General features: G+C 47.4%; 1 protein-coding gene across 1 annotated transcript in view; it reads left to right on the top strand.

The window, feature by feature from the left end:
* The window catches only part of HYDIN (HYDIN axonemal central pair apparatus protein), a 226,597-nt gene that overhangs the window by 104,215 nt on the left and 94,842 nt on the right, over positions 1–27,540 (top strand). Inside the window, exons 30-44 of the mRNA XM_067470916.1 lie at positions 1,103–1,242; positions 2,867–3,003; positions 3,179–3,306; positions 5,682–5,873; positions 6,810–6,959; positions 8,912–9,151; positions 10,572–10,722; positions 12,946–13,143; positions 13,412–13,585; positions 15,983–16,156; positions 17,563–17,813; positions 20,014–20,151; positions 22,077–22,260; positions 23,629–23,770; positions 25,442–25,625. Of these exons, the coding sequence (XP_067327017.1) occupies positions 1,103–1,242; positions 2,867–3,003; positions 3,179–3,306; positions 5,682–5,873; positions 6,810–6,959; positions 8,912–9,151; positions 10,572–10,722; positions 12,946–13,143; positions 13,412–13,585; positions 15,983–16,156; positions 17,563–17,813; positions 20,014–20,151; positions 22,077–22,260; positions 23,629–23,770; positions 25,442–25,625 (2,583 nt within the window). The remainder of the gene's footprint in view (positions 1–1,102; positions 1,243–2,866; positions 3,004–3,178; positions 3,307–5,681; positions 5,874–6,809; positions 6,960–8,911; positions 9,152–10,571; positions 10,723–12,945; positions 13,144–13,411; positions 13,586–15,982; positions 16,157–17,562; positions 17,814–20,013; positions 20,152–22,076; positions 22,261–23,628; positions 23,771–25,441; positions 25,626–27,540) is intronic.

Raw genomic sequence — 27,540 nt, 5'->3', positions numbered from 1 at the left:
TTTAAAAGCTTTCAAAGAAGGAGCCTCCACCATGCAGAGAGCTCCACTGCTGAACAGTTCTCACAGTCAGGAAGTTCTTCCTAATGTTCAGATGGAATCTCCTTTCTTGTAGTTTGAAGCCATTGTTCCATTGCATCCTATTCTCTGAGAAAACAAGCCTGCTCCCTCCTCCCTAGGACTTCCCCTCACATATTTATCCATGGCCCTCATCATGTCTCCTCTCAGCCTTCTCTTCTTCAGGCTAAACATGCCCAGCTCCTTAAGCCGCTCCTCATAGGGCTTGTTCTCCAGACCCTTGATCGTTGGGGGCTGTTGGGGGCTGAACTAGAGTTTGAAAGGAACATGAACACATTCCTCTGCACAAGGGTTTGCACCAGATGTATAAGATAATGAAAGCATGAATGGAACAGTGTATCGTGCAAGTGTATATAAGAACACCAACAGAGTAAGTTGCGGTTGGGTGATGTGATGTTGAATGGTGAATTGGAGGATGCTGGAGAGAGCTGTGGATAATGTAAATAGCTGTAACATAAGGTAACGCCATCCTGTGGAAAGAAGCTCCCGTGTTTGTTGTTTGTTGCAAGTATGGCTCATACTATAGACCAGTGATTCTCAACCTGGGGTCCCCAGATGTTTTGGCCTTCAACTCCCAGAAATCCTAATAGCTGGTGAACTGGCTGGGAATTATGTGAGTTGTAGGCCAAAACACCTGGGGACCCACAGGTTGAGAACCACTGCTATAGACAGTACTTTAATATTGCTTGGAAGGTTGAACAGAGAAACTCTGCTTCAGGTTAAAGAATTCCTGAAAAACTTCCCAGTGTTTCAACCAACATAAACTTCCCAGTATTTTGAGTTATGAGAGAGTCAAGTTAATTGGGATTGTTGTTGTTGTTGTATGCCTTCAAGGCATTTCAAACTCAGGGTGACCCTATATTTCCTATATTTTATCAATCAAAATTGTTTTGGGAAAACAAGAGATGGAGAGGGGAGGAGTCATCCTATTGGAGGGTGCTCAACTCCCATGATGCTCTTCTGCCCACCCCACCATGTTGAAAGTGGAAGGGCGGCTTGCTGACCGTTGTCTTCTTGGCTTCCACAGATGGATGCCCAGCTGCAGATGGAAGTGGAGAGGCTGCTGATCCAAGAGCATGCCCTGGAGCAGCAGCGGCTCCTGGCGGGCAATGATCCTTCAGAGGACTCCATTGGCATCAACCAAAAAGTGCGCCGGAAGCTGGTCAAGTGAGTGCTGGAGGGTGTTGAGGCCTGTGAAATCTCTGAGGCTGAGGATTTTCTGGTTGAGCCTGTGGGGGAAAGCAAAAGTATTTTTCGAGTCAATGGGAATGATTTGGGTAGATCTGATGTTGGGGAAAGCAGGCAATGATTCTCATGAGCATCAGTCAAGGACTGACTCTGAAAGAAATGTGGGGGAGACCAGGAGGGTTACAGATAACCCAGTGTTTGCAGCTCAGAAGGGATAGTGTGAAACAGAGACCAATTCATTGTTCCCAGAGACTGAAAGATAAAGAAAGGGAACCCAGATGTGAGAAGGAATTATGTTATGGGTTAGAGTGAGTATGTTAAGGAATTGTAGTCAATGTTTGGTGTGGAGATCAACATTGGATTTTCATGTGTCAAGTTGTCTTTCTTGGAAGCTCCAAGTTGGGAGTTCTGTTCTTGGCTCTATATCTTGGTTTCCCTGTTTAAGTTCCAGGTCTCCTGTTTGGATTATAAATCTTGTTTCAAGCCTTTGGGAGAATCAAGACTTTGGATTATGGTCATGTTTATGTTTTCAAGCGTTTGGATATAATTCTACTTGCAAGTGCAAGAACCCTGGGGTTACAGTTTAAGTGATTTTGGAATTCTGATTCAGATTTGGTCCTTGCTTTTTGTTAAGCTTCTGGAAATCTATCTTATTGATGTATTTTGAAACAGTTTTAGATGCCCTTTTCTTAATACATTTGTAATTCTTGTTCATCTGTGTGGTGTTTGGGTGAAAAGGGGATCAAGTAGGTGGCTGGGCTGCGACCAAAGGGTCCTTCCGATACGGAGGCTCCCTTCATTGGTTGGATTTTGGGGAAAGGTCCGCCTGTATGTGGGGGTGGGTGGGTGGGAAATGCTGCTACTTATTCAGCCCTTGGAGGCAGTTCAGGTTCAAGGAGGGCCACCCAAGGATCCGGCAAGAGGTTCACCAAGACTATATTGTTGAAGGCTTCTGTCATGATGCCAGGGCTCTGCCGTCATTTAGGTAGAGATGAACCAAACAAATACCCAGTTTATGTCAAGCAGTTTAATTAAAACAGCAATTAAAACAGCACTTACTTTCTGGCTGATTTAACAGTCCAAAATATAAAACATAAAGATTGCACTCAGCCACGGAATATAAAACAAAAACAGCAAACACTGTTGCAGGTTCAAGATAACTCTGTAGTCAAATGGTCCAGTCCAGTGGTCAAATGCCGAGAGTTCAACAAACAAAGTCCAAGGATCAAGAGTCCATACTGTAGTCAAAAGCCAATCCAAAGATTCAAGGTTACAGAGTTCTAAGGGTTCAAGAGACAGGCCAGAATACCAAAAATCCACAAACCTGGGGGAAAACCAGCAGCATCCACCACCAAAATATAATGATACTTTTCTCCTGAAGATAAGTCCCAAGGCTAGCTCATTATATCCAGAAACACCTGTCTCTTGCACACCTCCACCCTTATTTGCTTTCACCCATGAACTCTTACTTACAGATTACTCAACCCTTTAGAATTAAGACTTACATTAACCCTTCCATCACCAGTTGCTAGGCCTACCACCACCAACCACCACCAACTACAGAACATGATACATGACAGCTTCCTTCCTTCCTCTTTTCCAGGGCACAGCTCCCGGAGTACATCCTGGACTTTGGCTACATCATCCTGGGCACCGTCCGGAGCCACATCGTCAAAATCACCAACACCAGCCCTTTCCCCGTCTCTTTTTATGCAGACACGCGGAACCTGCAAGACTCAGGTAAAAGGGAAACAGACATTGGGAGGCATTCTCAAGCCTTTTCCAATCAAGTCCGTTTCCTTACTTTTCCTTCCCTCGACCACCCCTCATGAGTGTTTTCAGGAGGGCCAGAAGATGGGGTGCTGGCCTCTCCCAATCTATTCTGAGGGAGAATTCTGTTGCTGTTTGGAGACAGGTTTCTGCACCGGGTTGGATCGTGTGAAGAACCTTCCCTTCTGCGAGACGGAGACCTTTGCCGTGCTCTTTGACCCGCAGAGCGCCAACCGTCCCCTCGGAGAAGTGGAGGTTGTCCTGCCCATCAAGGTGACGATGCCCTGCACAGCCTCCCTCCCTCCTTCCCTTGCTTCCTGGGATCAGACCCAGAGACGCACCATAGGCTTCGGACCCTGGCCAGAATGCAAAGAGAGGGTCAGCGGTGTCGGTTGCAACCCCAAATGGGATCAGATCCCTTTCCCTGAGAGCACGCTCCCTCCTGGACCTGCGGAATCAGGATAAAGTCCTTCAGGGTTCGGAAAAAGGAAGCAGGGGGAGGAAACTGCATGGTCAACTGCATGGTCTGGCCTGTTCTGGAGGCCGAGGCTCCTCGGTCACCTTGCAGTTCCTTTTCAAGGGAGCTCGACCCCTGCCAAGTAGGTGTGTGCAAAACAGCACCAAATCCATTCTGATTTTGTTCCATTTTTGGGAGGATTCTTCTCGAAATGGAAACGAAACCAGAGTAGATTCACACGCTCCTACTGCCAAGTACTGTAAAACCCACTAACTGTTGGCATGTGCCATGCTGTGCAAAAGAGGGGCACACATTTCCCCCACAGGTCGTGTTCAGAGGGGTCTGCGCACCTTGCTCCATTTTTCAAATGCACAGGGACAGGACAGGTGATGCCGAGCTCCACAACGGAGATACTTGTGAAAGGGATCTTGGAGTCTTAATGGACAACAAGTTAAACACGATCCAACAATGTGATTTCTTTTTTGTGTCAGGAGCGACTTGAGAAACTGCAAGTCGCTTCTGGTGTGAGATAATTGACCGTTTGCAAGGATGTTGCCAGGATGTTTTACCTGTGGGCAGGGGCGGCTCGTCCATTACGCGAAGTAAGCGGTTGCAGAACCCTTTTTTTTGCCAGGGGCGCAGAAGCGCCTCTGTAAATGCCCCTCGACCGTCACTTGAGGAGCTCCCCCTCAGCTCACAACAGCCCTGGCAGTCCGGGGGGAGCCTCGGCTTCCTTGCCTCGCTGCCGGGCGATCCTCTTCCCAAAGGGGCCGGGCCCTTGAGCCTCGCCTAGCCCCTCTCGTCCCTGCTCCACCTGGCCACCGGGTGCGCGAGCAGAGCCGGCGCTCAATCGTTCTCCGCATTCGATCCCTTCCCCATGACCGGCTCCCTTTCCCGATCCCCCTGCACTCCACCCGCCTCCTCTCCTCTCCCCAATCCGCGGGTGGGCCAAGGGGCGGAGCTGCCGCACCTGGCCCATTTCAGGTCCAGAGGCGTGTCTGAAGACCCCAGCGTGTGCACCAAAAGTCGCCTCTTCTCCTGACTTTCTCTTCAGCCATTGGGACCAAGAGAGAGAGAGAGAGAGCCCCTCCGGCTGGAGGTATCTCCCACCTCCGCTCCCTCCTTTGTTTTTGCGCCTACCTTCAGGAAAGGTGGGCATCTCCACCTCTCTCTCTCTCTCTCTCTCTCTCTTGGTCCAAATGGCTGAGGAGAAAGTCAGGAGAAGAGGTGACTTCTGGTGCACACGCCAGGGTCTTCAGGCACGCCTCTGGACCCAAAGCGGGCCAGGCAAGGGAGCAAGTGCGGCAAGTGTAGTTACTGGGATATATGGTTCACCTACAATCAAAGAGCATTCTGAACTCCACCAATGATGGAATTGAACCAAATATGGCACACAGAACTCCCACGATGAACAGAAAATATATATCAATGATTGGTTGGGGGGGGGGCGCCAAAATACTGTTTGCTTACCGTTGAAAATTACCTAGGGCTGCCTCTGCCTGTGGGAGGCTTCTCTCATGACCCCGCATGGGAAGCTGGAGCTGACAGATGGGAGCTCACCCCACTCCCTGGATTTGAACCTCTGATCTTTCAGTCATCAGTCCCTCAGACACAAGGGTCCAATGTCATGCAGCAGCTCAAATTGCCAATGGGATTTTGGGCTGCATTCAAAGGAGAATAGTGTCCAGATTGAGGGAGGTCATGGTGCTTCTATTCCACTTTGGTCAGCCCTCTGTACCTGGAATAAGACTGTGTCCAGTTCTGCAATCCAAGAGGGATTTTGACTCTATGGAAGGGGTCCAGAGGAGGGAAACTAAAAGGACCAAAGGTCTGGAGACCATCAAAAATCTCTCTGAGGAGCATCTTAAAGAACTGGGGCTGTTTAGCCTCAGAAGAGAAGGTTGAGAGGAGACTTCATAGGATGTCATAAGGAAGAGGGAGAGACTTGTTTTCTGCTTTTCTGCAGACTAGGACTCAATGGAATCATGGGTTCAAATGGCAGGGAAGAAGATTCCACTCAAGATTAGGAAGAACTTCCTGATTGCAAGAGCTCTCTGCCTCAGACTTTAGTGGAAGCGCCTTCCTTGGAGGCTTCTAAACAGAGGAGGGCTTTGATGGTGCTTTTCCTGCCTGGCAGAATGAGGTTGGACTAGATGGCCTCTGGAGTCTCTTCCAACTTTTATGATTCTAGGTGATCTCTGGGCCCACCTTCCACGTCTCCTTCCGGGCCACGGTGATCATGCCGTCCCTCTGCATGTCCAACGAGAACCTGGACTTCTCTGCAGTTCAATGTGGCCAATGCCAAGTGGAGACCATCCAGCTTCACAACCAGCTGCAGGTGAACTGCGAGTGGTTTGCTCACAGCAGCGAGCAAATGAAGAAGGTAAAGCAGGTTTCCCTTTCCCCTTTCCTTAGTCCTTGGCTTTCCTTAGTCTCTGTCTTTGCAATGGGATTGTGTTTCAAGATCAAGGTGCTTTGGATGTGGGAAATGATGTCAATGAGGGTCAAGATGGCAATGGTTTGGTCAATGATATTGATGCGGAGAATGACATAGAGACACCGGTACAAAGTGTAGTTTCCCATGAGAATGTTCCTACGGGGTATAGGGATGAGAGTTTACTCCCTGAATTGCACCCAGAGAGTTCCCAGGATTCGGGGCTTGAAAACAACTCGGCACCTGCAGAAACTAATGAGCATATAGACAGGCGGGTGGAAATTGGCCAAAACAGACAGCTTGACCAAGGCCTTCGGCGTTCTGCCAGGCTTCGTCAGATAAGGATGAGAGGCATTCAGGAAAAATGAAAGCAATTTCTGAGTCCTTGGAATGGCTTAGTGATATAAAGTTCCAAGCATGGGAAATATAGTCAGATGAAGCATCGTTTTAGAATCCTGCTAAGTTCGTGCTCTTGTCTCATGGAAGCCTTGCTTGGAAGATTCATGTTTAAGGATTTTTTACTGTATGTTTTGACTCTTTGTCTCTTGTGATTACCTATTCATGCCTTGGATCAACTTTTCCCTGTTGCTTTGAATGTTATTAGAGAAGTCTGGGCTTTGTTTTTGAACTTTGCTGAACCATACCTTGGACTAATTTGTTCCTGCTTATCTTCTTACCTAATTGGATTTACCTATTCCCTTAAAGTGTTTTTTTACTTCGCTGCTTTTACTTATCTTCAATAAAAAAGGATTGTTTTCCTACTCAACGTGTGGTGTTTGAAAGTCAGAGGGTAATTCCTGTTCTGGAGTGCAACAGGTGAGCCCAGAGGTCTTCTTGCAGCAGCACGAAGGCCCAGTTGTGATCAGTGACTTGGTTGCTCCTCAGGTGGACAAGCACATGCCGGCGGCCTTGCGGCGGAAGTTGCGCCACGAACTGAAGACCAAGCCCTTTGTCTTTGAGATGATCCCGCCCTACGGGATCCTGGGCCCCGGAGAGCGGCTCAACGTCCAGGTCAAGTTTGCCCCGAGGGAAGAGGTAGGCGTGAAGGCACACCCTGCCCTGGACATCCTGGATCTGCTCTCCATGGGGTGGGCGGGTGATAGAAGCACAGCGTCCTTGGCACTCGTGAGGCTTTTGGCCCTAGGACAGGCATGGGAAAACTTCGCCCCTCCTTCAGGTGTTTTGGACTTCAGCTCCCACAATCCCTAACAGATTGGCTTGTTGTGGAAACAAGTGGAGACCCCTTTTCCTCCTGATCATGACTCCTCCAGGAGTGGATTTCCCTTCTTTTCAAGGGGGAGATTTCATTCCTTTGTTCCCCAAACCCATTGTTCTTAATTAGGAATTGTTTGCAAGTCAAATGTCTGTAACTCTGAGACTATGTATATTAGGGCTGGGCGGTTTTGTTTTGTAATTTCGTAATTCGTTAAAAATTCGTTATTTTTTTTGATAACTAAGCGATATTGAACCATTCAGGAGCAACTAAAAAACGAAACGAATTTTTCCAATTCGTTTCGTAATTGTTTCGGAATTGTTTCATTATTGATTCGTTATTGATTCGTAAATGTTTTGTTATTATTTCCGCATGTCTGGTGCAAGTTTTAGGGTTGCTGTTTGTTTTCTCAGTGAAAAAAAATATAATTATCACACCAACAGTCAACAACAGAGGGAGAGGGAAGCTTCAGAAGTTTTTTTAGCGTATTGCGCGATCGCGGCCGCCATTAACGAATCGATTCGTAATCGATTCGTAATTGTTTCGTAATTGTTTTATGATTTCCGAAATTTCGTAAATATTGAACTTTTTTTAAAGAAAATTTTGGAATTCTTTTAAATAACGAAATGCAAAAAACCCCTAAAAATGAATCGAGTTTAGAAACAAATTTTTCCGTGTTTGGACAGCCCTAATGTATATATGTATGTATGTGTGTGTGTATATGAGATAGATATCATATCATAGATTTGGAAAGGACCCCCAAAGGCCATCTAGTCCAGTCCCATTCTTAACCAAACGTCGTTTGTATGTCTGTAACTTGGTGACTGCATTATACACACACACACACACACATATATATGATAGATATCATATTATAGATTTGGAAAAGACCCCCAAAGGCCATCTAGTCCAGTCCCGTTCTTAACCAAACGTCGTTTGCATGTTGTATGTCTGTAACTCAGTGACTGCATTATACACACACTCACACACACACACACACACGATAGATATCATATTATAGATTTGGAAGGGGCCTCCAAAGGCCATCTAGTCCAGCCCTGTTCTTAACTTGGAGTTGTTTGTAAGTTGGATGTTTGTCACTCAGGGATGGCATATATATATATATATATATATATATATGATAGATATAGTACAGGATCTCCCCCCCTCCCCCCCTCACCCTCTATCTACCTACCTACCTATCATAGAGCTGGAAGGGACCCCAAGGACTATCTCTATCCATCCATCCATCCATCCGTTCATCCATCCACCTATCCATCCACCCATCCATCCTTCTATCAATCCATCCTTCTATTCATCCATCCATCTATCCTTCTATCCATCCGTCTATCCATCCTTCCATCCATCCATCCTTCTATACATCCTTCTATCCATCTGTCTATCCATCCATCCATCCTTCCTTCTATCCATCCTTCTATCCATCTATCCATCCATCCATCTATCCATCCATCCATCCATCCACCCTTCTATCCCTTCATCCATCCATCCATCCTTCTATCCATCCGTCTATCCATCCATCTATCCATCCATCCACCCATCCATCTGTCCATCCATCCATCCATCCACCCATCCATCTTTCCATCCATCCATCCATCTACCCATTTACCCACCCACCCACCCACCCACACTAGTACCATAGATGTAGAAGGGACCCCCAAAGGCCATCTAGTCCAGCCCCGTTCTTAGCTCGGAGACGTTTGTAACTCGGGGATTGCCCATAATGACAGACCCCCTCCGATGTTTGTCTCCCTAGAGGTCCTACCGCCACTACATGATCCTGAGCATCGCCCAGAGCACCCAGCAGCTGGTGCTGACCGTCTCGGGACAAGGCCTCGAGCCACGCCTGGAGTTCAACCCCTCCATTGTGGAACTGGGCCCCCTCCTGCCTTACGCCTCGGGTGACGAGGCCGAGGTGGTGGTGAAGAACCCCTGCTCCTTCCCCATCGAGTTCTACTCCTTGGAGTTCGACCAGCAATATCTGCTAGAAGAACGGGTAAGAGACAATCCTGGGCCTCCTCTCGGGCAGGAATGCAGGCTCTAGAATGGCCCCATGGATTTATTTTGGGGAGGGGGGAAGGAAGGGATTTCTTCTTTAGCTGTTTGCTTATCTGTCCCATCTTTGCCAGTCCTGGGACTCAAGGTGCTTTATGACGTTAAAACCAGAACAGACCCAATTCTGCATCGAGAAGATCTAGAGAAGGTTGACTATATCTACTGTATTTCTTCACTTGTAAGACACCATTGATCATAAGACACAACCTAATTTCAGAGACGTTTATAGAGGGGGAAGTGTGTCTTAGCATAGACAAAATACAGTATCTACCTACCTACCTATCATAGAATCTTAGAGTTGGAAGAGACCCCAAGGGCTATCTGTATTTATATATCATCTATTCACCAACTCATCTATCCGTCCACTATCTCTATCTATCCATACATCTATATTTGTACCTTTAGCTACCTACTGTATTTCTTGTAAGGCACCATCGATCATAAGGTGCACCCTCATTTCAGTACCAACAACAACAACAGAAGTACAGAAGACACATGTTATTGTAAGACACATCCCATTTTGAGAAATGTTTAGATAGGGGGAAAAAGCATATCTTAGAATCAAAGAAATACAGGATCTCCCTCCCTCCCTCTCTCTCACCCTCTATCTACCTACCTACCTATCATAGAGCTGGAAGGGACCCCAAGGACTATCTCTATCCATCCATCCATCCATCCATTCATCCATCTGTTCATCCATCTGGCCATCCATCCATCCATCCAACCTTCTATCCACCCACCCATCCATCCATCTATCCATCCATCTATCCATCCATCCATCCATCCTTCTATCCACCCATCTATCTATCTATCTATCTATCTATCTATCTATCTATCCATCCATCCATCTATCCATCCGCCCATCCATCCTTCTATCCATCTGTCCTTCCTTCCTTCCTTCCTTCCTTCCTTCCTTCTATCCATCCGTGTATCCATCCATCCATCCATCCATCCATCCATCCCTCCATCCTTCCATCCTTCTATCCATCTGTCTATCCATCTATTCATCCATCCATCCATCCATCCATCCTTCTATCCGTGTATCCGTCCGTCCATCCTTCTATCCGTGTATCTGTCCGTCCGTCCATCCATCCATCCATCCTTCTGTCCATCCATCTATCCATCCATGCATCTATCCGTCCATTCATCCATCTATCCATCTACCAATTTATGTAAGGGGAAAATGTGTCTTAGAACTGAAGCAATACAAGTGCATGTCAAATTAAAATAAGCCCATGAAAACAGCAGGGACAAATGGGGTACAGCATCCTACTCAAGGCTTTGTTACCTTGTCTGGTGGAGCCTTAACCGGTCCCTGGTTCTGGGCTTGATGAAATGCCTTCCTTCCTTCCTTCTCCCAGATCCTCCGCATGCTGAAGGGCTACGACGCCCACCGTGTCTTGCTGCTGCCACCCCGCATCCCTGGGGATAAGCTGCCCCCCGAAGTCCTGGAGTTCTATGAGGAGCAGAAGAAGATCCTAGGTGACCAGGAGGCCACCAATGTGGAAACCGGTGAGTGAGTGGGAAAAGGAGCCGCATGTGCAAGATAAAAGACCTTGGGAAGTCTGACTTGGCCACGGTAGTCCACGCTCTGGTTACATCCCGTTTAGACTACTGCAACGCTCTCTACGTGGGGTTGCCTTTGAAGACGGCTCGGAAGCTCCAACTAGTCCAACGCTCGGCAGCCTTGACTTTATCAGGAGCAGAGCGCAGGGAGCATACAACCCCCCTGTTGCGCCAACTCCACTGGCTACCGATCTGCTACCGGGCTGAATTCAAAGTGCTGGCGTTGGCCTTTAAAGCCCTAAACGGTTCCGGCCCAAGCTACCTATCCGACCGCATCTCTGCCTATGAACCCACCAGGAGTTTGAGATCTTCCGGGGAGACCCTGCTCTCGATCCCGCCTGCTTCTCAAGCTCGGCTGGCGGGGACGAGAGATAGGGCCTTCTTGGTGGTGGCTCCTCGGCTGTGGAACGCCCTTCCTACGGACATTAGACTAGCACCATCTCTAATGGCATTCCGCAAAAAAGTGAAGACCTGGCTGTTTGAGCAGGCGTTCGAATAATTAGTGCAATGATTGGTTAATGAACACTGGAATGGAACAATGGATGACGAATCTGGAACATGTTTTTGATGACGAGATGACAGGGATGGGTATTGTAGTGACTGTTTATTAATTGTGTAATGTGTTAGGTTGTTAACTGTTTCTATACTGTAGCACTGGATTTTTGCTGTTTGTATTTGTTGTGAACCTCTGTGAGTCGCCTTCGGGCTGAGAACAGCGGTATAGAAGTAAGGCAAATAAATAAATAAATAAATAAATAAATAAATAAAATATTAAATTAAAAACGAAGAATGAGATAAAGGAGTCGGGGGCCACAGAGGAGAAGGCCCTCTCCCTTGTGCCCACAAGGCAAGCACAATGTCGCATTCAATATGTTCCTAAATATCTGAATGCATGCTTTCATAATGTAAGTCACCATCGTGCAGGCTTTCCCGCTGGTTTGGTGCGCCTGTGTCCCTTTTGCACACTTTCCTATGTGTTGCTTTTAGCTGGAGGGTTCAGGAGGGTGTGCATATCACCCAGGTGTGCGTGGGCCTGGAGGGTGTGAAGTTAAGGTAGGGAAATGCAAAGCAAGGAGGTGCTTCTAGCCCTGGGACTCTTCTGGAAAGGTGGCGAAGTGGATGATGGTCCCTAGAGTGTGGCAGCCCTTTCTCACAGCCACGCAGTAGGGAGGGCTGGGTGCAGGGGACTCAATGAAAGCACAAGCCAATGGTGGCGCATGACTAGGATCCTTGATCATTTTGGTCACTCTCCTCTGAACACATTCTAGCTCGTCATCGTTTCCCTTCAATTGTGGTGCCCACACTTGTAAGTCACAATCGGGCAGGCTTTCCTTCTGGCTTGGTGCACTCATATGGCAGAAAGTCCAAAAGTCACAAAAAGGAGCTTGGTGATTTCCACTGAGCCAAAAGAGGGAGCCCTGCAGCGCTGAGGTCGAAGTTTGTCCTTGGTCCTTGGGAAACTATAGCTCCTTCCAAGGGCTGGAGCCTGGTGATCGGTCTGCTCCTTGGAAGCTCCGTGGGGTAACCACATCAAGTCTCCAGGGCAGGGGGCTCCAGAAAGACGAAGAAGCGGCGAGAACAGCGACAGCGCAGCAGCAGCGAGGCTCAGATTTTGACCATCAGCTGTTTTCCTTAAAAATATTCTTAATAAACCAAAGGTTATTCCCTGAGCGTAGGAGCCCAAAATGCAAAAAGTCAGATGGCAGATAGGGTTAGAATTTAGTTAGGAAAAATATGGCACCAAAATGGAGTTGATCCGTCAACTTGCGGATACGGGGGCCCGAGGGGTTTCCGTATACGCAGTTTGAAGAAACGCAGATTCGACCTCCCTGGGATGCCTCAGAACCTTCTATAGCTCAGAACCTTCTATAGCTGCTCAATAAATCCCAAAGAGTGTTACCCATTGACGGGGCCACTTGAGTTCACTGTGCCGTCCTTCCCTCCCCACTTCAGTAGACGAAGACGTTGATCCGTCAACTTGCGGATACGGGGGCCCGAGAGGTTTCCGTATACGCGGTTTGAAGGAACGCAGATTCGGCCTCCCTGGGACGCCTCAGAACCTCTGAGATGGCTCCGAACCTTCTCTAGCTGCTCAATAAATCCCAAAGAGTGTTGCCCATTGACAGGGCCACTTGGGTTCACTGTGCCATCCTTCCCTCCCCACTTCAGTAGACGAAGACGTGGCACCCCTTTCTGAGCCTGGAATGAGGCCTCAGCCTTCCAGCACCGGGCAAACCGTCTCGACGGTTGGCTCGCTCCTTCATTCCCTCTCGGTCCATGAGGACAACCGGAGCTTCAGGATGGAATTTAAGCTGGACCAGGAGGAGGAAGAGGAAGAGGAGGGGACGGACAAAGGCCAAGCGCAAGGTGAGGAGCGGGTCTCGTTGTGTCTCCAAATGCACGGCCGCATTGCTTTCCCTGCTCCCAGAGACTCAACGGCCAAGGGGTGGAGGCCCAACTCCAAAGTGACACTCTGCTGCCACCTGGCGGGAGGCTTCCAAAGAGGCAGCTGTAGTCTCCAATGGGACTGTTGTCTCAGTTGTGTTACCAACACTTGACAAGGTTTCCTAAACACAAACCGGAGAGGGTGTGGCACATTGAGCCCACTGAGACCTCCTTTCCCTTCTCCCATCAGCAGGGAGCCAGCTCAGCCTGGTGGCCAAGCACAAGGAGGCCGTGGGGGAGCTGGACAACAACCCCGTCTCCAAGGCCATTGCGCGCCACTTGGGCATCGACATCTCTCCGGAGGGACGGGCAGCCAGGAACCGCAGGGGCATCGCCATCATCATCCACGGAGCCCCCCTGACAGGTACCGCCGGCACAGAGACGGCCCCCTCCATCCATTCCTTGCACTTCACTAATAACATTCTAACCTAGAACTGAAAATATTCTTTTCGGGTCACCGAAAAGAAGAGCCAAGGAAAGGGCTCTTATCACTTAGAACCTTCTAACCCAGAGCATTCCTGTCTAGAACATGCTAACCTAGAGCCCCATGACCTAGAACACCGATTTAGAGAACAAAGAATATTCTTTGTGTGGCAATCCTGGAAGAGCTGGGGAAAGAGCTATTCTAGCATAGAACCTTATGGCCTAGATCCTAATCTAGAACACACCAACCTAGACCACAATGGCATAGAACCTAACCAATATCATTCTAACCTAGAACTGAGAATATTATTTTCGGTGGCCTGAAAAGAAGAGCCGAGGAAAGGACGCTTATCACTTAGAACAGTAGATCTCAACCTGGGGTCCCCAGATGTTTTGGCCTACAACTCCCAGAAATCTCAGCTAGTTTATCAGCTGTTAGGATTTCTGGGACTTGTAGGCCAAAAACATCTGGGGACCCCAGGTTGAGAACCACTGACTTAGTACCTTCTAACCCAGAGCATTCCTGTCTAGAACATGCTATCCTAGAGCCCCATGACCTAGAACACCAATTTAGAGAACAAAGAATATAATTTGTGTGGCAATCCAAGAAGAGCTGGGGAAAGAGCTCTTCTAGCATAGAACCTTCTAGCCTAGATCCTGATCTAGAACACACCAACCTAGACCACAATGGCATGAAACCTAACCAATATCATTCTAACCTCAAACTGAGAATATTCTTTTAGGTGGCCCGAAAAGAAGAGCCGAGGAAAGGGCACTTATCACTTAGAACCTTCTAACCCAGAGCATTCCTGTCCAGAACATGCTAACCTAGAGCCCCATGACCTAGAACACCACTTTAGAGAACAAAGAAGATTCTTTGTGTGGCAATCTGAGAAGAGCTGGGGAAAGATCTCTTCTAGCATAGAACCTTCTAGCCTATATCCTGATCTAGAACACACCAACCTAGACCACAATGGCATAGAACCTAACCAATATCATTCTAACTTCAAACTGGGAGTATTCTTCATGTGGTGGTCTGAAAAGAAAAGCTGAGGAAAGTGCTCTTCTCAGAACCTTCTATCCTAGAGGCTTCTGGTCTAGAGCCCAATGACCTAGAACACCCCAACTTAGATCATTATAACCTAAAACAAAAAAGATTCTTTGTGTGTCAATCTGAAAAGAAGAGCTGTGGAAGGGACTCTTCTAGCGTAGAACCTTCTAGACTAGATCCCAATCTAGAACACACCAACTTAGACCACAATGGCATAGAACCTAACCAATATCATTCTAACTTCAAACTGGGAGTATTCTTCATGTGGTGGTCTGAAAAGAAAAGCTGAGGAAAGTGCTCTTCTCAGAACCTTCTATCCTAGAGGCTTCTGGTCTAGAGCCCAATGACCTAGAACACCTCAACTTAGATCATTATAACCTAAAACAAAAAAGATTCTTTGTGCGTAAATCCGAAAAGAAGAGCTGTGGAAGGGACTCTTCTAGCGTAGAACCTTCTAGACTAGATCCCAATCTAGAACACACCAACCTAGACCACAATGGCATAGAACCTGCCCAATATCATTCTAACTTCAAACTGAGAATATTCCTCATGTGGTGGTCCGAAAAGCAAAGCTGAGGAAAGTGCTCTTCTCAGAACCTTCTGTCCTAGAGGCTTCTGGTCTAGAGCAGAATGACCTAGAACACCCCAACTTAGATCGTTATAACGTAAAACCAAAAACATTCTTTGTGCGTCAATCCCAAAAGAAGAGCTGTGGAAAGGGCTCTTCAAGCTTAGAACCTTCAAACCTAGAGACTTCTGGTGTAGAACACTCTAATCTAGAGCACCCTTCTACACTGCCCTATATCTCTGGAAAGGAAAAGAAGGGAATCCATCCACACTGGTTTAAACTGAAGCGGAAGGGAAAGGAAAGGAAGGGAATCCATCCACACTGCTTTAAATCGAGGCAGGAGGGAAAGGAAAGGAAGGGGATCCATCTACACTGGTTTAGAACGCTTCTCTGGCTTGAACTGAGGCCAGGGAACAGAAGCAGGGGGAAAGCTGAATAATATCAGACTCACTTACTGATTCGTAAGAGAAATGACAGAAAAGGCTTCGGAAGGACAAAGGGACTTCCGGTTTCCTTAAAAACTTCAAAATAGCTTCAAAAAGGAAATCTTTCCAAATTTATTCTGAATTACGAAGATTCTGACCAAACCTAACCATGCCTACTTTCCACCTATGGAAATCTTTTTACAACGTCTTTCCATGTTAATCTGCCTTTTGACTCTTTCAATGCTTTTGCCTGTCTTGGGAGTTTGCCGTGATCTCTTTATCCGATCTTTGCAGGGAAGACGGGGGCGGCTGTGACCATGGCCAAGCACTACAACGCCGCTTGCTTGTCCATTGACGCCATCGTGATGGAGGCCATCTCCGACCGGAGCAGTTTGGCAGGGCTTCGGGCGCGGGAGCTCTGCATCCGAGCGGCCATTGAGCAGGCCCAACGAGAAAACGAGGAAGGAGGCGAGTGTTGTGGTTCAGCCAGATGAAGGCGAGGGGACTGGTATTCCAGAGCCCAGGAGAGTGATGGATGATTCTTTCAATGAGGAAAATGAGGGGATTTTAGCTCAAGATCCAGGCTGTGAGAATAGGCTTGAAAGTGAAACTGCTTTGGAGTCCAGCAGAGAGGGAGATGCAGTGGCTGGTGGAGACTTTTTGCCTAGTAGTGTCATAGCAACCCCTGATAAGAAAGCAGATGGGTGAGAAAGCTCGCCCAAAAACACACCTGTGTTTAGCAAGCGTGTCAGGCTTGATCTTAGGGAGGAATCATAGAGTTGGAAGAGACCTCATGGGCCATCCAGTCCAACCCCCTGCCAAGAAGCAGGAAAATTGCATTCAAAGCACCCATGACAGATTATCAGACTGTAGGATCTATGTAGCAATATTAAATAACCACTCACAAGCCGGTTTTGCTTTGAAATGGATATATTGCTTGTATCTCTTTTTCCCACCACCACTTCCTTTGATACACCTTTCCTGCCCATCTTCTCCTCTTCTCAGTTTCCTTAGTAGAACTTGTTGCTTCACAAGTTCAAGTACAAGGCTTCCAGCGCCCTTTGCTGGCTTCAAAGTGTCACAGAGGAGAGAATTGATTCAGCCAGGATGATTCAGTCAGGATGCCACGGAAGGAATTTGTGATGTCTTCATGCCATCAGAAATAAACTCCTGACAGATGGCCATCCAGCCTCTGTTTAAAAGCTTCCAAAGAAGGAGCCTCCACCACACTTCGGGGCAGAGAGTTCCACTGTTGAATGGCTTTCACAGTCAGGAAGTTCTTCCTCGTGTTCAGATGGAATCTCCTCTCTTGTAGTTTGAAGCCATTGTTCTGCGTCCTAGTCTCGAGGGCAGCAGAAAACAAGCTTGCTCCCTCCTCCCTATGACTTCCTCTCATGTATTTATACATGGCTATCATATCTCCTCTCAGCCTTCTCTTCTTTGGGCTAAACATGCCCAGCTCTTTCAGCCACTCCTCATAGGGCTTGTTCTCCAGACCCTTAATCCTTTGAGTAACCCTCTTCCTCTGGACACATTCCAGCTTAGAGTCAACATCTCCCTTCAATTGTGGTGCCCAGAATTGGATTGAGGAAATAATACTTCTATTTTGATTGCTAAATTTCAAAGACTGTATGTTTCTTTTTTCATGTATCACTCTCTCTCTATATGCGTGTGTGCGTGGATGGGCTGGGCAACGTGTCTTCATTCAGCTCCATGGCTGGACCGCGACTTCCCTCCAAGGGTTGGGCTCCTGATGCACAGCCTCACCTCCTTCTCAGCACCAGGACCACTTGGAGGTGTTGCAACGTTGCCTTGTCATGGAAGAGGACTGACTCTCGCTCCGTCCGTGTTTCTGTCTCTGTGTGTGTATTCAGGAGGAGGCGAAGGGCAGCCCGGTCCGAGTTTGGGCAGCAGGCTGAGTGGCGAGGCCTTGGCCAAGCACCCCTCCGATGGCAGCCAGCACAGTTCGGAGTCCAAAACGGGGCCCCTCTCCAACCTCTCCAGAGGCTACCGGGGCAGCACCGTGACCACGAAGGGGAAGCCGGAAAGCCACGGGTCACAAAAGCCGGAGAAGCCGCCACTGCCGCCATCGCAGCACCCGCAGTCGGATCAATATGGCTCCCAGGTGAGAGCAGGGCAGGTCATCGTGGGATCCTGTTTCTGGGGGAAAGAGCTCTCCTCCCAGGTGAGGGGGTCTCTCAGTGGCTCATCTTCAAGGCCCACTCACTGGCTGGGAGTTTTCACAGTGCCGCTCCCAGGTTCACCAGTCATTCCCCTTTGCACAAAAGACCGAGGACCTTATCACATCGGGATATACTCCATTTATATGAATGTGATTCCAAAAAGGTCCTATCGCATGACATGTGTCCCATTCAGTCAGTAATCTGGAGAATCATAGGACCGCATCACATTTGGGTATACTCCGTTTCTGAGAATCTCTGAATGCAATTCTGAAAAGTTCCTATCGCATGACGTGTGTCCCATTCTGTCAGTAATCTGGAGAATCAATAGGACCACATCACATTGGGATATACTCCGTTTATATGACTCTCTGAATGCAATTCCAAAAAGGGCCTGTTGCATGACGTGTGTCCCATTCCGTCAGAAATCTGTTGGAAACTGTTTCTGCAAAATGTCGCAAAAACTGAGTAATTGCACATGGGATTCTAATAGTGGTTTTTGGTCTACTATGGTTTTGAGGCTCTATTTTTACATGTGATCACAAAAACAGTATGCTTTTCGTCAGCTAAAATCTCGCAAGAATGGTAGCGCGAGAATTCCAGGCTATATTACTGCGCAATATTAAAATTGTTGGAGCTCAGCCTGTGATTGCGTTTCAGGATCAGGGTGCTTTGGATGGGGGGAGTGATGTCAATGAGTTTCAAGATGAGTTTCAAGATGGCAATGGTTTGGTCAATGATATTGATGTAGAAGATCCCTGTTCAAATGTAGTTTCCCATGAGAATGTCCCTGAGGGGTGTGGGGGTGATGGTGTGCTCTCTGAATTGTCATCAGAGAGTTCTCATGATAGGGAACATGAAAAGAGTTCAGCACTTGGCCCAGCTGCAGAAACTAATGAGCAAATAGATAGACAGGAAGAGATCAGTCAAAAGAGGAGAGCCGAACAGTGGCTTCGGCGTTCTGCCAGGCTTCGAGAGAAAAAGATAAGACATTCTCAGCTATATTAGTGTGCAATATTAATATTGTTGGAGCTCAGGCTGCGATTGCATTTCAGGATCAGGATGCTTTGGATGGGGTGAGTGATGTCAATGAGTTTCAAGATGAGTTTCAAGATGGCAATGGTTTGGTCAGTGATATTGATGTAGAAGACCCTGTTCAAATGTAGCTTCCCATGAGAATGTCCCTGAGGGGTATGGGGATGATGGTGTGCTCTCTGAATTGATAGGGAACATGAAAACAGTTCGGCACCAGGTCCAGCTGCAGAAATTAATGGGCAAATAGATAGACGGGTGGAGATCAGTCAAAAAAGGAGAGCCGAACAGTGGCTTCGGCGTTTTGCCAGGCTTTGAGAGAAAAAGATAAGAGATTCTCAGCTAAAACAAAACTAATTTCTGAGTGCTAAAGACATAGCTGACGAGGAGATAAAAGTCCCAAATACAGGATATGTAGTCAGATGAAGCATCGTTTGGAATCAAGTCAAGATCTTGTCCTTATATCATGGAAGCTTTGCTTGGAAAATTCATGTATTAAGTGCCTTTGCTTCATGGTTTTGATTCTTGGAATTTATGCTTTTATATTCATGCCTTGGATTCATGTTTCCTGATTTCTTGCATTTTGTTTGGGAAGTTTTGACTTTGTTTTTATGGATTTTGCTGGACTATTACCCTGGACTACTTTGTTTCTGCTTATCTTCCTACCTAATTGGATTTACCTATTTCTTAAAAGTGCTTTTTTACTTTCCTGCTTTTTAATTATCTTCAATAAGAGGATTGTTTCCTTATCCAATGGTGCAGTGCTTAAAGTCAGAGGGCTTTTCCTGTCCTGGAGTGCAACAAAAATAAAAAAATAAAAAGAGCGATACAGGGAGGCATTTGAATGGATTGAGAAGAGCCATCCTTTTCTGGTGTGATGAGTCAAAGCACAGTATTTTCAAAATGTACGAATTGGTTATGATGGGGTCAGTATGCAACCAGTCCTAAAAAAATACTACGGGATGCATACGGATATGAACGGAGTATGCTGCAATGTGATGAGGTCTCTCCTTGAACCTCAATGGCCTGCTTTGAATTGGCATGGAGGGGCCAGTCCCGTGCCCCATTTCCTGACAGTTACCCCCCCCCCACGCTTTGCACCCCTTCCTGCAGGTCCCATCCAGCCCCATTCCCTGCGGTCCCGTGCAGCGGCGCCTCAGCCTCAGTGCCAGCGTGACAGGAGACTATGGGCTGATGAGCTGCGTGCTTCCCGAGGAGCTCTTGGTCGAGATCCTTTCTGAGAGGATGCAGGTAAGGCCCGGAGGAGGCACTGGTCAGACAGACAAATAGTCATGGATTCCATCTGCTGTTATGGACACTTGCTGACCACAACAGAAGCCACCCATGCCAGTTTCAAGGCCATAGAGCAGTGGTTCCTAACCTGTGGTCTGTGGACTATCAGTGGTCCACAAGAACTAAAATGTTGCAACTCAGGGTAGTTTTCACCTCCAGACACCACCACACCAAGGCTGTAGGTTTTTGTAGTTTATTGAGAAAAACAAAAACAAAACAAAGAAATAGAAACGCAATAGTTCCATAGCCAAAACAGAGACTTAAATTTAAAAGCAAAGTTCCCAAGATCCAAAGGCAAAAACATGAAGCATAATCCTTTAGCAATGGTCAAACAAAAGTCCATGGTAAACAGTTGAAAACAAGACCCAAATCCCAGACTCAGGAAGTCAGAAGCGTGCTGCTAAAAGCCAAGGAAAATCCCCAGAAGTTAACATGGGAAGAGCAGTGTTGGACTGACAAAAACTTCCTGTCAGCTACAAGACTAAATACCTTTGTGAACATGAAAGCATTGCGTTGACCTTGGGCACCTTTGGCTTCTCTTGCTGGCCAAGCGAGTGCTTCTCCGAAGCCTTAATTGCAAATGTTCTTGTCTGCTCATTAATTCATTATCTGCAAGGCTATGCAACCCCTTATTTGGGTCTAGCTGGGATGGATCCTCCACCTGGCCGTGTGGGATTTCACTCTCGCTATCAGTCTCTAACTGCAGGAACATTCCTTTCCCTGGGGAACAGGCCACACTATCAGCCCCGTCTGAAACATGTACAGGAATCTGTAAACCATCAGCCCCCTCGTCATCCTGCAGGAAGTCAGGCTCAGAAGGCTGAAACAGCTCACTTTCAGATTCAGAGTCAAGCTGAGTCACAACATAAAATATGGTCCACAGCCTCACCATTACTAGACCGTTGCAAGGAGACCGATTGGTCTTGTTAAACCCTCTTATAGTCCTGAGGCTTATTAAATATTATTTGTTTATTTATTTATTTCCAACATTTCTATCCCATCCTTTTCAACCCACGAAGGAGGACTCAGGGTGGCTTACAACAGCAGCAATTCGATGCAGACAACATGCAGCAGACGAAAATACATCGAGTAGCCGGATCCGGATCTGATTTAGCAACTGACGAATCAGTCCGAACCTATCCTTGTCAAAGTTCAAATGTGAATACTGCCAAAGCTACTGTCTGAATGCCTGGTCCCAAAACCATGTTTTGAGCTTCTTTCTAAAAGAGAGGAGGGATGAAGGCGACCTAATTTTGCTAGGGAGAGCATTCCACAGGCAGGGGCCACCATCGAGAAGGCCCTGTCCCTTGTCCCTGCCAAACATGCTTGTGAAGAAGGTGGGACTGAAAGCAGGGCCTCCCCAGGTGATCTTAAACTCTGAGGTGGGACTTAGAGGGAGATACATTCAGACAGGTAGGCTGGGCCAGAACCAAAGCCAAGACCAGCACTTTGAATTGTGGTCAGAAGTGGACCGACAGCCAGTGGAGCTGGCATAATAGGAGGGTGGTATGTTTCCAGTATGCCACTCCAATGCCACACATTGGACTAGCTGGAGTTTCCAAACAGTTTTCTAAGGCAACCCCATGTAGAGTGCATTGCAGTAATCTATTCGGGATGTAACAAGAGCGTGGACCACTGTGGCCAGATCAGACTTCCCAAGGTTTCCTGTGGGTGAGCAGATGGTGACTACTGGATGGCATATCTTTAGTATCAGAAACGAGAGCTGATGTGGTCTATCCAATGCAATTTTCTGAATCAACACCCCAATTAACCAAACCGAATCTAAAGTTGGCCAAAAACTGATTCGTAACCCTTTTGGTACTCGTGTTGGAGAGTGGTCACTGGCCAAAGTGGTCCCTGGTCTGCTTTTTCTTCCCGGGCAGCTCAACGACTGCTATCGCGGGATGGTGTTCGATGGGCTGGAGACCATCTTTGCCCGCAGCATGACGTCCGCCCTCCTCTGCGTCCTCAAGGCCATCAACAACCGGCGTTATATCTATTTTGTGAACCTGATCCAGGACTTTGCCGCGATGAAAGCCAAAGAGAAAAGCAAACAAGAGCAAGAAGGTAAGCGGGAAAGATGGGCAGAGCGTCACCCCGACGACTCCTCATTGCATTATTCCCTGTCTCTGTGAGTGGGTCCAAGCCAACCCCCCCCCCCTTAATGACAAAAGTCACACAATTTGCACTGTTTAGAGCAAGTCTCTGAGGGCCATGGTTTTGATATCGAGCTCTTTTGGAGGGGTTTTCCTAGAGGAGTCCCCCAAGGACCACGCAAAAGGGTCCTTGTACCATGGTGAGGCCAGCGAAGCCAATCTTAAAATATTATAAATAATAATGCCTCATCCAAGTGGAAGAGGTTTCCAGCAACCGAAGTTTATTTGTGATTCAGCTGTAATCAGATGCATTGCAGGAATCATTCCGCTGCAAGCATGCCGGGGTACAGTGATGCAGGCATATTTATACAATTTTTGAAAACCCAGAGTTCAACCCTTCCGCCCCGGCTCCTCTGATGTTCCCTGCTGTGATTGGGTGATGAGCGGATACCTGGGAAGCAGCCCTCCCGCCCCTGGCGCCTCTGTACCAATCAGGAAGCTCCAGTGGTCTGTAGGATCCAATGGGGAGACCTCTGTCACATGGTGGCGACAGCCAATCAGGAGAAATGGGGGCGGGATGAGGGAGCACAAAGGAATCTGGGAAAGGAATCTGCAGACAAAGGAATGCCATGTGCTCAGCGAAACAAAGGAAAAATGTCTCCAGCTGATGCAGCTCTGGGGGGGGGGGGTATGAATGACTATTTCGGCATCGGACCTCAGGGGGGATCAACGATGCCTTATGCAAATACAATCTTTTTATTCCGAGCGTCCATAAGTCCCCTTATCCCATCAGACATGCTCAGAGAATGGGCAGGGTCCATTATGGCTATGGTTCCATGCAGGGTGAATTAATCAAGGGTGAGTCTTGGGAGATGTAGAGACTCTCCCTCAGGCAGTTCCTGGTCACAGTATTTTGTGGGGCAAGGGTTGAGAGGGCAAGGGTACAGGGGGAATCCATTGTCCGGCCCTTGGCGAACTAGATGTCTCACAAAAGGGCAGAAGCCCCAAGATCCAGCCATTTCCCAAAAAAGCCTCGTGGGGTCCTTGTTGTTGTCAGTGCCTTGGCAATGTGGCCAAGACTTAACCCTTGTTGTGTAGTATGGTGCCCTTGCCCTTTGCAGAACTATAAATCCCTATCCCTTAATTATGAGGGGAGGGTTGGTGCCTGACATCAGTTTGACCTGCATCTCCTCAGCTTTGCTGCATCTTCTGATGGCAAGAAACACCATGACGTTGGGGTTGAGGGTGAAGGGATAGAGACGATGCAAACTTTGGCTGGGGTTTGGCCTCACGTCCAACTTGAACCTCGGTCTTCCTTCCTTCTCGGTTCCTATAAAAGAACGAGAGCAGCAAGAAGCCATTGCACGTGAGAAGGCGCGTCTCCAGGATATGGACGAAGAGGAGTACGATGCCTTGACCGAAGAACAGAAGATCCATTTTGACAGCGAACTCTTGCAGGCTCTGCGGGAGCGGAAGAAAAGGTCAGGAGGGGGCTGTTCCTGAGCCATGACTCCCAATGACTCCTAAAGCCGGTTGGCGCTTTTGGCCCATCTCTCTCTTTCTGCAGAGGTGGTCCTATGGGTGGAAGGGTAACCAAGAGTTGACAGGGTTGGTTGGTGTTTTAGAGAAGGCATGGGCAAACTTTGGCCCTCCCTCCAGGTGCTTTGGACTTCCACAATTCCTAACAGGTTGCTTATATAGTAATATTTTGCTGATATTGTGCTAAAGCTGTAAATGAATAATAGATGTTTTCCATCCTGGAACATGTTGATTCCATCTCAGTTTCCGGACAGATGTTGACTCTTCTTAATTGGTGTTGGTCTTTTGTGTTGACTTCCTTCTTAACATTGTAAACATTTCCTTAACTTAAAAGAGGCATTGTTTTTAATTAATGTTGTTTTTCCCCAAAAGTTCAACAGTTAATCATTTGTCACAGGTCTCATCAGCAATTTTTAATTACAGTCCAGCAAGTAGGTAGTTAGTCGTTTTGTCATTGCAGGCTTTAATCTTTTAGAATGGTGACTTCAGCCAAATTAGGCTCCACCCATGCACCTTTCATACAATTCATTCACTCATTCCTTGCATAATTAATTAATTAATTAATTAATTACACCATTTCTACCCCGCCCTTCTCACCTCCGAGGGGGGACTCAGGGCGGCTAACACAGGCAACAATTCAATGCCAACAGTATCTGTGCAGGTACAGCTGTACCAGGAGCTCCCGTTTTGTTTGCTTTGCATTGAATATTTGTTGTAGTCCTAAGTTTCAGGGGCTCTGCAGCTAGGTGGCTTCTTTTGGCTGCAATCATAGGGCAAGCCACCTGTCAATTATCGTTAGGTTCCCTGGTCCCGCCCCCTTTTGGGGTTTTGTAGGGAATAGGAGCCATTTTGAGCCAGTCCACACAGAGAAGCCTCCAAAACCATGTCTTTAGTTTTTTCCTAAAAGTAAGGCGGGAGGATGCCGATCTAATCTCGCTGGGGAGCGAATTCCATAAGCAGGGGGGGTCACCACCGAGAAGGCCCTGTCCCTCGTCCCCACCAGACGCGTTTGAGACGCTGGTGGGACCGAGAGCAGGGCATCCCCAGTAGATCTTAAATTACGAGGTGGAACGCAGAGAGAGATATGTTCAGATAAGTAAGCTGGGCCAGAGCTGTATAGCATTTTATAGGCCAAGACCAGCACTTTGAATTGTGCTCAGAGGTGGACCGGCAGCCAGCGGAGCTGACGCAGCAGCAGGGTGGCATGTTCCCTGTATGGCGCTCCAGTGAGTAATCTGGCTGCCGCCCGTTGGACTAGTTGAAGTCTCCGAACAGTCTTCAAAGGCAACCCCATGTAGAGTGTGTTGCAGTAATCTATTCAGGATGTAACCGGAGCGTGGACCTCCGTGACCAAGTCAGACTTCCCAAGGTACGGGTGCAGCTGGCGCACAAGTTTTAGCTGTGCAAATGTTCCCCTGGCCACCGCTGAGACCTGGCGTTCCAGGCTCACCGATGAGTCCAGGGTCACTCCCAAGCTGTGAACCTGCGTCTTCAGGGGAGTGTGACCCCGTCCAGCACAGGCTGTAACCCTCTGCCCTGTTCGGCCTTTCGTCTGACCATCATATTTCATTGTGACAACTGACCGCTCGTTCTCCTTCCGCAATGTCCTTCAGGGAGCAGGAGAGGATGGCGCGGGAGCTGGAGGAGAAGAAGCACCAGCAGGAGCTGGAGCGCCTGCGAGAGGAGGAAGAGCTGCGGAAGAAGTCGAAGCGGTACAAGAGGGAAGTCGCCAAGGAGAAGGAAGAGGCCGCCGCCGCCGCTGCCGCCAGCAAGAAGGGCCAGCAAGCAGGCAAGCCGGTGAGTGCCTCTCCCAGAGGACAGGCAGAGCCACTTGTCACCAAATGCAGTAGAGGAGAGGGGCAATGGAATAACTTGCAATAACCGAGGCTGTGCACCTTGAATAATATACCCAAGACACGAGCCCTAGGTTTAAACACTTTGCATGTCACTTTTAGTCAGCATTTAAAATCATACATGAGTCCTCCTAGGGATTAGAGAAGGCTGAGAGGAGATATGATAGCCATGTATAAATATGTGAGAGGAAGCCACAGGGAGGAGGAGGGAGCAAGCTTGTTTTGTGCTTCCTTGGAGACTAGGACACAAGGGAGGAATGGCTTCAAACTACAAGAGAGGAGATTCCACCTGAACATGAGGAAGAACTTCCTGACGGTGAGAGCTGTTCAGCAGTGGAACTCTCTGCCCCAGAGTGTGGTGGAGGCTCCTTCATTGGAAGCTTTTAAGCAGAGGCTGGATGGCCATTTGTCAGGGGTGATTTGAATGCAACATTCCTGCTTCTTGGCAGCTTGGGGTTGGACTGGATGGCCCAGGAGGTCTCTTTCAACTCTTTGATTCTATGATTCTATGATTATTATTTTTTTGTTGTGTCAGGAGTGACTCCTGCTGTGAGAGAATTGGCCGTCTGCAAGGACGTTGCCCAGGGGACGCCTGGATGATTTTTGATGTTCTTATCATCCTTGTGGGAGGCTTCTCTCATGTCCCCGCATGAGGAGCAGGAGCTGACAGAGGGAGCTCATCCACCTCTCCCCAGATTCGAACCTGTGACCTGTCGGTCTTCAGTCCTGCCGGCACAAGGGTTGAACCCACTGCGCCACCGGGGGCTCCTTCCTAGGGATGAGAAAAGTGAATAAATAATAATAAATTTTGGTACCAGGTGGGTTCATTCACACACACACACACATACACATACACCTCACCAAGCCCCTCACAAAGAACCATTGAAAATTACCTAGGGTAAATAGGCCTGGGTAACAACGGAAAAATTTGTTTCTAAAATCGATTCGTTTTTTGGGGGTTTTTGCGTTTCGTTATTTAAAATAATTACAAAATTTTCCTTTAAAAAAGTTCGATATTTACGAAATTTCGTAAATGTGAAAAAAATTACAAAACAATAACGAATCGATTTCCGAAACAATAACGAATCGATTCGTTAATGGCGGACGCGACCGCGCAATACGCTAAAAAACCTCCAAATGGGACAGGGGGAACTTCTGAAGCTTAATTAAACCAAAAACAACTATAAAAACCCTTAGAAAACCAAAAACAACTATAAAACTTGCCCCAGACATGCGGAAATAATAACGAAACGACCTCAAAATGATAACAAAACGAATACAATAACGAAATACAAAACATTTACGAAACAATTTAAAAATTCGTTTTTTAAAAAAATTGCTCCAGACTGGTTCGTTATCGTTTTGTAATTGAAAAATTAATGAATTTTTTAACGAATTACGAATTAACGAAACGAAACCGTCCAGCCCTAGTAAATAGATCAATATCCATGACAGAGTGGGAAGAAGTATGGCAAAAGAAATTGAAATACTCATATGCAGCAGAAATAAAGGAAAACTGGTACAAAATATTCTATAGGTGATACTAACACCAGAAATAATAGCAAAAATAAGTAAAGGAAGAACAGGAGGAAACTGTTGGAAATGTGAGGAGAAAACGGGGAACTTTATCCACATGTGGTGGAAATGTAAAAGAGTCAAAGAATTCTGGCACCAAATAGGGAAACAAATAGAGGACATATTACAGATAAAAATCAAATTAAAACCGGAGGCCTTTTTATTGGGGATAACAGACAGTAAAATGAACAGGAACACAGACAAACTTTTCTTCTACATGACAACAGCGGCAAGGATTATCCTTGCCAGAGTTTGGAAAACAAAAGAGATACCTACAAAGGAAC

This window comes from Anolis sagrei, chromosome 8 (assembly GCF_037176765.1).
Source record: "Anolis sagrei isolate rAnoSag1 chromosome 8, rAnoSag1.mat, whole genome shotgun sequence".
Classification (NCBI taxonomy): Eukaryota; Metazoa; Chordata; class Lepidosauria; order Squamata; family Dactyloidae; genus Anolis; species Anolis sagrei.
The sequence above is the reverse complement of the archived record's forward strand: the minus strand, read 5'-3'. Positions and strand labels throughout refer to the sequence as shown.